The sequence below is a fragment of the Ochlerotatus camptorhynchus genome, unplaced genomic scaffold, assembly GCF_037179485.1.
Source record: "Ochlerotatus camptorhynchus isolate MF236.1 unplaced genomic scaffold, CSIRO-AGI_Acam_v1.1 ptg000767l, whole genome shotgun sequence".
NCBI classification, from domain to species: domain Eukaryota; kingdom Metazoa; phylum Arthropoda; class Insecta; order Diptera; family Culicidae; genus Ochlerotatus; species Ochlerotatus camptorhynchus.
This window is the reverse complement of record NW_027041234.1, coordinates 631,055-642,403: the sequence shown is the minus strand read 5'-3', so window position 1 is coordinate 642,403 and position 11,349 is coordinate 631,055. Positions and strand designations below refer to the sequence as shown.

Below are 11,349 nucleotides of genomic sequence, written 5' to 3'. Positions count from 1 at the left end.
CTACGTTTTTTTTTTTAATTTGTTTCAGAGATGCAGAGAGATCTAACAAATCGATTGGTATACTCACTTTTGATGGGACTAAATTTTTTTATAATAACGGTCAGAGGATTTTAGTGTCTAATGGTTTTGAGATCCCTGGTTGCGTGAAATATATTTGTGAGAATATCTTTTTGAGATTTTTGTAGTCACGTTTTGTTTGTAGTTTATATTTTATTTCTTTCATGTAATTATCGTAAATAATAGTTATTCAATAATAGATAGTTCATTCATATATTCGTACTTTGACGCGAAGCGCTGTGGAGTATGAGATGCTCCATGACCCTGGAGGGATCGATTTTGCTTACTGAGCAGAAAATCATGCTCTCCGTCATGACTCTTAAAATTCACACTCACTAAACAAAATTAATATGTTCTTGCGATAGCCGGCTATCGAGAGATTAAATAAACAACAAATAAACAATACATCCTTTTGGTTGCATCGCCAACTTGAGGTGAATCCTAACCGAATACCCTACCCAACCCTCCAACTCCGTACCACTTATGAGGGTGTCGCTTAGTCGGTGGCCTCTCGTTAAGTAAGTACTACATCAACATTTCCTTCCCTATCCCTAGTTATAAGCGGCGCCGGTGGTGTAGTGGTAAGCGTGATTACCTCTCACCCCAGCAGGCCTGTGTTCAATCCCAACATCTCTGATCACGCCTTCGTTCGGAAGGTAAGTAAAGCCTTTGGTCCCGGTCCATGAGTTGATGGGTCGATAGGTAGGGTTCAGGTGTGGGAGCTGCCTCCCTGGCGTCGGTAGCATTGGTGCTCAGCACGGAAAACAAGATCGACGGAAAACAAATCAAGGAAAAAAAATCCCTAAAGATGGGCGTGGCCGGGAATAGCGACAGTCATGCTTCTGTTACTCTTGTTTAGATTGGAACCAATGTTCACTCCCCAGCATTATTCCTGAAAGTAGTCTAACTGAGGATTTCAGAAGAGACGTGAGTGTCGCTATTATCCAATCTACGAAGTATATCATAACAACGCTAAAGCTAACGCTAATTTTTTTTTCGATGTCTAATATCTCGAAAAGTTCAAGAATATCAACAACTGGTCTGGTCTAAAAATTTGCAAAACATTCTAAATCCGCGATCCCAACATTATTTTGTGGATCTCACAGTTTTTAAAATAAACGTCCAAATTCAATATTTGATCCAAGGTTCCACTCAGCCCCGTAGCGTTCGGCTTTTCGAAAAAATTACATGTAACCAAGAGGAATTTCAAAATTCTGAGACTCTTAAAAACATGTGTAAGCTAAATTTTGGAACACGATTTGACAATGAATTTAAAAAAAAACTCAAAAAATTGATTCATTGGCGTATTCTATTTTATCATGAAACCGGGAAAACTACGATGGAGTCCCGGAAAAAAAACCGGTAATTTAATTTCCTAAATTCAGTTTTCACCTTGTTTTTTAATAACTGTTACTTTTTAAAGCAATTCTTAGATTTTCTTTAATGTTAACCCATAAAAGCATGACAGTTCATATTTGCTTGATTTCCTATTCTAGTGGGACTGTGCTTTTATAAATAATTGAAATTGATCTCTCATAATTTTCAATTAAGTTATCATAAGGTACCATATCCGATAAAACATCAAATCCAAAACTTTCAAACAGTTCTGCAGTTTGCCCTCCTGCCGTGTCAGCAAGTCAATTTCACGCGCTCCATGGCTCAATTTGTAAATCTTTTCTCCACCGCTTCCGGAACCAGCAGCAGACAAAGCTGTTTCTCTTCTGCCTGCCGTACAATTCATCTCATTCAGTCCAATCGATGATCAATATCGCGCTCCAACTGATTGCCTCACTACCGACTACTCGTCGTCCATCATCTACACCGGAATAGCACAATCGGCTTGTGCGTTAACAAACTTTCTCCACCCCGTCTCGGCAAGTCTGCGATAAGTTATTGTTCCGTTTTGTTTTATGATTTATATCTCATTATTTTACCCCCATACCTTAGCTAAGTACCTAATACTTCAACGTTTTCCGTGTGTTTATGCTTTCAGCCCGGACGGGATGCCAGCGGTGCCGCGATCGCTCTATTCACTGCCAACCTGCACTACCCGATGACGGTCACACACAAAACCACCCTGCAAGGGGTCGTGTACCAGCTGGACGTTGCCCTGCAGAGTGCCGAAACGCAAAAGGCCGGCCTGGTGTTCATCTACGACATGAGCACCTCCAAATACTCCAACTTCGATTACGACCTGTCGCAGAAAATACTCACACTGCTAAAGGTAGGTGTCCCCTTTGTGTTATCAACATTAATTTTAAACATATCCTTGTTCAACTACAAGCAAGAATCGCCACTTGAATTAGGTCATACTTGGACTACAAATTCTTTGTCTGTTATTGATGAGTATTGTGAAAAGGGGGAGCTCGTAATTTAGTTCCAAATTCGTTACTCCATTTATGCCATCGGAATCACTAACCACAAGGCAATAAATCACAGTCACACCACCCGTTCAGTGTCATTTCGCAGCGCAGTAGCCGTCACTCAATATATAGACGATAGAACCGCAACAATTTAGCACTTCTGCGCGGTGATGGTGGTGGCATTAATTGGGTCACGACCCGCGCCGAAATGACCATGGTTGATTTTACGGCCAATAAAGTTTGTTCTTGCTCGTCAAGTAAAGCTATTGCTCCAGCCGATGATGCTCTCGACCAGTTACGCATCGTAAAATTAGAGCAAGAAATATGAAGTGATAACGCCGCCGGCTGAACGGTGAATTGCATCGCGAATCGCATACCAGAAGCTTGCTGTAGACTACACACGAGCTATTTATGGAATTTCGGAGAACACACTCTCCGAAGGTTTTACCTCAATTAATCTATGGCTTATCTCCTCCCGACGTTCGCAGTATACGGTCTAACTCTAACCAAACACTCATATATCCAGACTCATTCACTGGTGTTGGAAAACGTTTAGGAATTATACCCAATTGATTTTTCCCGCACTCGACACCGGCGCCAGGGCAATCATCGTTATTCACTTGTGAAATTATTCAAAACTGGTAAACATATCGGAACACTGAATGACGACGAAGACGACGACGATGGGGAGTACTACACACGTCGCTGCCGTCAGGTCGCTCCTTACCGAAACGTGTTTACCTAACAACAGCAGCGTGGACTGATGTGTTTTGTTGAGGATCTTCCCGGAATTTGCAAAACAGTTGGTACTTCGCAGTTAGCTTTCGTACTGGATGCAAAACAGCCCACACGTTACCATCTGGGATTTCGAGAGCAAAACATTGATGACGTCGATCCTTCGTCGCCTCCTTGTCGTCGTCGGCCGTTAATGCCCCGTGGATTTTGATGTCAACTTTTGCCCGTGATGTGTGCATACCGAATTGCGCTGCACGTATAAATTCTGCCTTTGTTGTTCATAGTAATGCATCTTAAATTATGATGACGATCAGCGTCGGCTCGGATGATGTAAAAGTGATGTCTGTTTCATTAAACTAACAACCAACGAAGGCAATGTTGTTTGTCGATTGATTCAATTTAGTTCTGCAAATTAACGTTACAAGAAATGTGAAATGTATTATTAATAACAAAAAAGAGTCTAATGGAATATTCAATAATTACGTAAGCTCTTGGAATCAGTTCACGTTTTCTCACTCGGGGGAGAGGGGGGAGGGGGAGCTTTGTCTCAGAAATATCGTACAGAAGCATGAACATATCGAATGCAGAACATAAACAATTCGTTGTAAGATGTTACCAAAAGGGGAAGTGGTATTTCGTTTCATATTACTAAGTCTTACAATGGGGTGAGAAGTGTTTAGGGATTCCTTACAAAAATATTATGAGTCGCTCCGGTATTCCTTTGAAATTTTCTCCATGCTAAGTCGTCTTGGGATTCTCTGTTGAGCAATTTAGAAATTTCCTCCAGAAACATCGTGGATTCTCTCTACAATTATGCTTCGTATTTTGATGCACGAATGTGCACAATTTTCTCTCTATTCCCTAAATGTTATGTTGAAAGGTCTCTCAGGATTTCCTAGGTATGCTCTGTAAAATTTAGAAAAAATCATCTTAGTTCATCACAATGATCTAGGAATTCAGGATTTTCCAGAAAATTCCTTTAGCATTAACCTCAGCTTTCGCAACATATTTTCCCAGAATTCCATTGAAGTGCTTCTCAAAATTTCTTTGAGATTTGCCTAGGAATTTCCTTTGAATTCTCTCTTTGTTAAGACTTCTCCTCAAATTTCATTTTCAACAATTTTGAGAATGTAACCTTACCACAGAAATTTCAAAATTTTCATTGTTCCAGAATCATGACCATTATATTAAGTTCTAAACTCAATCTTTCGCTTTCCAACATGCGGCGTAGTAACATTTGGCTTAGTGGCTTTCGTCGGACTTCAAAAATTGATCTTAAATGTAGATTTTTGACAATTGCTATTCTGCAACCGAATATTTTTTCTAAAAATCAACAAAATTTTACAATTTCCCGAACTTTTCAAATTAAAAATGCAAAATCTTTGGCAAAATCGAATTTTTCTTTTTTATCCTCTTCCACGAAATATCGTCCTCCGTCTTCATCGTCGGAATTTAACCTTTTGTTTGGTTTTAAAACTAAACATGTTTTTTTTACAGAGTAATATCAAAGACATCATATCAAGAAAACTGGCAACTTTGCCAGAATCCAAGTATACAGTAGCGCTGCACTTGAGCGAAGGTGGAAGCAACGCATAGAAAAATGAGCAAATACACAAACCTTTCTTCTGAGGATGTTATCTTTGCTATCAAACTCGTTCGAAACATTTACCTTTGAGCAGATGACGCAATTATACCTGTCTTATAGCGGTCGTACGAGAAAATGGAAGAATTGCCAGTCTTCTTGATATGTTGTCTTCGGTAATATCCAAATGATTTACAAATTCATACTAAATTCATGTTCTTATCTGCATCAACATGAGAATTGTTCTTCTTATACAAGACGGAAACGACGGCCAAATTAATTCCATGAGCAAATCATTGGGCATTCAAGGTGATCACTGAACCGGGAGAATCGGGAATTAACCGGAATCGAAATCAACTGGGAAAATCAGGGAATTTGATTGATACTTCAACATACAATTTTTATTAATAAATCTATACATAGCTGGAAAAAGGGCCTATCTGCTTTGATCGATTCTCTTCATCGACTTTCTCTTTTGTTAATAACTCAACTACAACAACATTCCTTGTTGTATTTGATGATTTAGACGATAGACAAAAACCTCCTTTATCATGCTATGTGGCAAAAATACCACGGTAACTGTTTGCACAGCCGTGGTTATCAAAAGAGAAAGTCGATGAAGAGAATCGATCAAAGCAGATAGGCCCTTTTTCCAGTTCTGTATATAAATATTCTATGTCCGATGTATCAAACAGGGTGGCCAGCAAACCGGGAAAACTGGGAATATCGGGAAATATCCGGGAATTGAAAAGTAACCGAGAAAACCAGGAAAACCCGGGAATTCGACGAGAGAACCGGGAAAATAAATTAACCACACCATAGGAACACATTTGTACACCATTAAAGCAGAGTGATCCTTTACCAAATGAATGTCTTGATCTATTTGCTGCATAATTTTCTTCAGTTTCGCGTCTTATTATTTTAAGAATTTATTCACTCAGCAATATTGCAAATTGATTTTTTCGTTTCAATTTCAGATGAAAAGTGCATGGTTCTTAAAAGAAAATATTGAAGATGCTGGACTTTGGATAAAACTTAAACTGAATTACTCTTTTCCGGGGTTTTAATTTTTCGTTGTTCAAAATTCTCATGATATGATTTCCAGAATAAACTTGGAATTCTGCACGGAATTATCATGTAATTCTTCTGAAATTAACTAGAAAAGACTCTGCGTAATAATTACTGTTGGATTCTTGTTGGAATTTACTTGAAACCTCTTCTAATAATTTAACTGGAATTCTTCCTAGATTTCCCTTGATCCCATTCGGTGACTTTGATTCATATGAAAATCTTTTCCAAAATTTCTTTTTACTCTATTCAAAACAGCAGAAATCTTTCGAAATTTAATTTAGAAACCCCTTGAAGTATTTTAAAGAATTTCTTTCTAATTAACAACAATTTTTTGCAATACATTTTTTTTGAGTTCTATGATGAATTTTTCGCACTTGTGTTGAAATTATTGCCCGAAACACTCTTAGAACTATGTTTCTTGTTGAATTCTGATCATAATTCTCTTGGAATTCTTCTTAAAATGTATCTGTAATTTTCCTCACGATCTCCATAAAAATCTCCTCAGAATCAGGTAGGAAGTATACTTAAAGTTTTGTTTTTCACAACTCCTTTTGAAAACTTCTAAAATTGTTGATTACAAAACAAACGAGTTATTGCGCATTGCGCACATTATAAGTGCGATCATAAGCACGGAAAAGCTTTTAAAAATGCGCGTTTACGTTAAACCATGTCGGTGTTTTCAGCGATTCCGCACTTTTTAGGAGTCCAGATTCATACTACATACTACAGCTGCAAAATACACTATTTTCTTATCTATTTGTTCTGTCAAAAATAACCGGTACTCTCAACCCTGTCTACGTCTTCGGAAAAAAAAAAGTTCAAGCAAAGTTCAAACAGACATCTTTTCCTTTTCTTAAAATACAGAACGTCCAGCTCAGTGCTTTAGACTGCGGAAACCCAACCTCGCTGATCTAATATACGGCTGTAGGTATACGCAGTGCACTAGGTTCACCGACAAACCGACATGAATGACCATAGCAAAAACAATAAAATTTCTGACCAAAGCACACTACTGACACCTGGCTATTTAGCTAAGCCATGAACCCGCATGCAAATGTTATGAATTGGTTCGTGTGTGATCTATTCTGGACAAATTATTTTTATCTAGATAAAAAAATCCTATAGTTTTGAAAGTTCGGATCACTGCACATTAAAATCGGCCGTTTACGACTTTCGGGCATAAGTCAGAATTAAGTGTCATGTCGGTTTGTCGGTGCTAGGGGCTCCTCAGAGGACGGTCTGAAAACCTATTACTTACTTACTTAAGGGTCCTGTGCACCACCAGCGGTGCAAAGAGCCAACGTGACAGACTTCCATCCTGGGCGGTTGTTCGCTTTTGCCTTGACCTGGGCCAGGTCAGATTCCTATCGACTTGCTTAATTTCCTTATTGAGGCTCCGCCGTCATGAGCCCCTGGGTCTGCCTCTGCTGCGATGTCCTGCCGGATTCCAATCCAGCGCTTGCTTGCAGATTTTGTTTCCGCCCCGTCGAAGTGGGTGGCCGACCCACCTCCACTTTCGCTCTCGAATTTCTGTTGCTATCGGCTTCAGTTGTGAGGCCACCAGGCACGAATTATATACTGCAGGCATCGGTTGATGAAGACCTGCAGTTTTTGAGTGTTCTCCGCTGATACACACCACGTCTCGCTGGCGTATAACAACACAGATTTCACGTTCGAGTTGAATATTCGGATCTCCATACGTTTCGTAAACTCTCAAAGGCATCCCTAGCCTTCTTGATTCGTGCACCTATGTCGCTTTTGGTCCCGCCGTCCGACGCTATTTGGCTGCCAAGATATTGGAAACTTTCGACCTTCTCCACTACTGCCCGCTACTTTCGACCTTCTCAGCCCCGCTACCGTAAAGTTGGAAGGGTTGCCCGTGTTGATATCCAACGATTTAGTCTTGTTGACGTTGATGGTGAGACCCGCCGCAGAGGAGCGTTCGGGCTAGGTCATTGAGCTTACTCTGCATATTAAATAGAGCGCCGTTGTGCTAGTAGAGCAACATCATCAGCCAAATCGAAGTCGTTGAGATGCTCCATGGTGATAGGGGACTCTTGGAATTTATTGACCTGCTCCAGGATGATGCGGAGCGTGACAATATGGTCCACACAAGATCTTCCGGCACGGAATCCTGCCTGCTGCCGTCGGAGAGTCGCGTCGATCTTCTACTGTATCCGATTCAGGATAACTTTGCATAGAACTTTGAGAACAATACACAGTAACATGATGCCTCGCCAATTGTCACACACAGTCAGATCCCCCTTCTTTGGGACCTTCACTAAGATGCCCTGCATCCAGTCGGCCGGAAAAGTCGCGGTGTCCCAGATATTACAGAATAGTTGATGCAACATTTGTGCGGATAGCATGGGGTCAGCTTTGAGCATCTCTGCTGATATGCGATACCCCTGGAGCCTTGTTGGATTTCATGCTTCGGATAGCTGCTTCAATCTCCTGCAGTGATGAGGCCTCGGAATTGACGCGAGTGATGCGCCGCACCCTAGGCGGATCATGCTGAGATGTTGATGGCTGGTTGGCCGTCGAAACTTGAAGAAGTTGTTCGAAGTGCTCAAACCAGCGTTTCAGCTGGTCAGTGGGGTCGGTAAGCAATTTTCCAGTCGTGTCCTGGCATCCTCGGGTTCATCCTTGCTCCACTCAGGCGTCGTGAGATATCGTAGAGGAGGCGTATATCGCCAGTGTTTGCGGCTTTCTCCCCTTCGTCGGCCAGGGAGTTCACCCACGCTCGCTTGTCCGTCTGCAACAACGCTTCTTCTCTAGAGCCGAGTACCGTTGACGGGCTTCGTTCTTGGTTCCTCTGGTTCTCGCCCGCTCTATCGCTGCTTTTGCTTCTCTACGCTCCTCAATCTTCCGCCAGGTTTCATCTGTGATCCACTCTTTCCTCTGGGTGCGCAGCTCACCCAAGTTGTTCTCGCTCGTTTCTATAAAGGCATTCTTGATGGCCGTCCATTGTTCTTCAACGTTGCCACCTTCTGGAACGTCCGCAGCTCGAGTCTCAAATTCTTCAACAGCTGGATCTTTAAGTCGGCGTGTGTTGAACCGCCGCCCGAGTCTCTCCTCCCGTCGCTGGATCCGCGCCATGCGTAGGCGGATTTCGCCGATTAGAAGGTGATGGTCAGACGCGATGTCGGCGCTGCGTCTATTCCGGACATCAAGAAGGTTCCGTCTCCATTTTCGGCTGATGCAGATGTGGTCGATCTGATTTTCGGTATGTCCATCACGGGAAACCCGCGTGACTTTGTGCACTAGCTGATGCGGGAAGAGCGAGCCCCCGATCACCATGTCGTTATGGCCAAAAAATTCTGCAAACAGCTCACCGTCCTCGCTCATTTCGCCGAGACCATGGCGTCCCATGACACGCTCATAGTCCGTGTTGTTGGAGCCGATCTTCGTATTGAAGTCGCCAGTGTAGATCTTGATGTCACCCTTTGGAACCTTATCCACGACGGCATTCAGTTGACTGTAGAAATTCTCCTTGTTCTGTAGCTCGGCAGCATCGGTTGGCGCCTAACATTGGATTATGGTAAGGTTACGAACCCGTGTTCTAAATCTGGCAACGATTATCCTCTCATTAACAGGCTCCCACTTGATGAGCGCAGCACTTGCCTGGACGCTAAGTAGGAGACCAACTCCACGATGGCGGGGAGCGTTTTCACCTCGAATACTAGAGTATAGTAGTACCTGTCCCGACGGCAGTTTGTGTTCTCCAAAGTTTGGCCAACGAACTTCACTCAGTCCCAGGATTTCTAGGTTCATGCGTCTCGCCTCGTTGGCGAGTTGTGCCAGAAAACCTATGGTCTAGCTTATTAAAAAGTATACTCTTGTGAAGATTATTGTACGCTCTTATCAGAACATGCATCTTTTCACTGGAAAAGGTGCTTACCTCACACTTTTGATAAGGTTTATTCAATGGCACCCATTATTTTACTACCCAAGTCTCAGAAGACATCTTGTCTTGATTTTTTTTCTTCTGCTTTATTTGCTGTCTGGATCACTCCGGAATGAGATTATTTTAATGACTGCACAGTAGTCGAGCGTAGGTTGGTATAAGTCTAAATTGGGACCAACATTAATAGTTTTTATTTCTGCTGAACTGTTTTTCTGTTTTTGATATTTTTGCAAAAAAATGTTAACATCTTAATACACTTTTTAAATAACTTTTTCCCCTTGGATAGTGGTGCCATGTGAGATCAAAACTGACAGCTTACCAAATTTTTATTTTTTTCAAAAAAGGTTCTAAATTTGTGAAAATTATCATTTTCCGGTTTTCTGCATGCCACATAAATCGCCGTAACTATTTTTTACTAGCGACATCTGTTGCGAAAATCAACCATTGTTTGTAGCTATTATGTCATAAAACTACTCTATCTGCTCGGTGATCCATCTTTATAACCATTTTGAGATTTAGATTGTCTATTTGACTAGGATAGTAGTAAATCATTCATTAATTCAGTTAATCTTTATCAGAATTGTTAACACTTCCACTACCTTGTCCAGTGTTTAATGTTCGTCGTCGATCCGTCAACAAATCTAATACCACTCAAAGCAGTGCGCACGTTTGCCGCGTACATTTCCACTCAGAGTATCCAGGGTCCATAAGGCGCAAATGTGCCATTCAAGCAACGGAATACAGAACGTGAGGGTGTTTAGTATGTATCGGATCGAGCACCTGTGTCGTCGTCGTCGTCGTCGTCATTGTCGTGGTTCGTTATAGTTAACCCCCACGTCCGTCGCGAAATTCCCCCGTTTCTCGTCGCTGTATTCTTTATTTTGACAACACACTTTGAACACCCGCGTGCTCGCGCCAAAAACCTGTTTCCGGCCCTGAGCCGCGACCGCACAGTGCGTGAATAGATGGGTATACCTTCAAATTTGGATTTTTTTTTGATCGGCGCAGATCGTGAGTGCTTACCAACTATTGCTACGCGCGCGTCTTCGCAATTTCAATGACCGGAGCGGCGAGAGTGCGTGTTTTTCTAAATTAAGTCGTGCCACTAGACAAAGACGCCGTCGTCGTCGTCGCCACCAGTCGGCCGTATTTTCGTAATCGTATGCAATCGCATGAAAATATTAAAAGCTTTTGCGCAGAAGTGTGTGAGGTTGTCTCCTCCAAAAGTGTAAGTGCCGAGTTCTGATTAAAGTTTAATTAAATTAAGGCATTACCATTGATGAAAGTATAGCTACGCGAGGTACAATAGTGTCACAACTTTTCGCAATATCGGTTTTAAACGAAGAGCGGTTTGGCGCCGCCGCCGAAATTTGGGCCAAGCTTCTCGATCGTGTTTTCGAGTGCGTAGTTTTGTTACCGCCACAGTCACATTCGACATCTCGTGTCGTGTTGATCGAGCCGCGTGCGAGCAGTCCACCGGAAAGAGTGTTATTTTGTAAACAATCGAACCCGAACCGGGTTAGTTGAAATGTGCGCTTCTAGAAGATAGAACGTGATACGGCGGGAGTGTATATACTACACTGACTGGCTCGAATGTTGATTCGTGCAATCAAGAGGAAACTGCAAATTCCTCC

At 42.0% G+C, this 11,349-nt stretch overlaps 1 protein-coding gene across 2 annotated transcripts in view; it reads left to right on the top strand.

The window, feature by feature from the left end:
* Positions 1–11,349, top strand: part of Ptpmeg2 (Protein tyrosine phosphatase Meg2) — a 243,455-nt gene that overhangs the window by 143,434 nt on the left and 88,672 nt on the right. For both annotated transcript variants that reach the window (XM_065238347.1, XM_065238346.1), the window contains exon 3: positions 2,051–2,281. In XM_065238347.1, the coding sequence (XP_065094419.1) occupies positions 2,051–2,281 (231 nt within the window). The remainder of the gene's footprint in view (positions 1–2,050; positions 2,282–11,349) is intronic.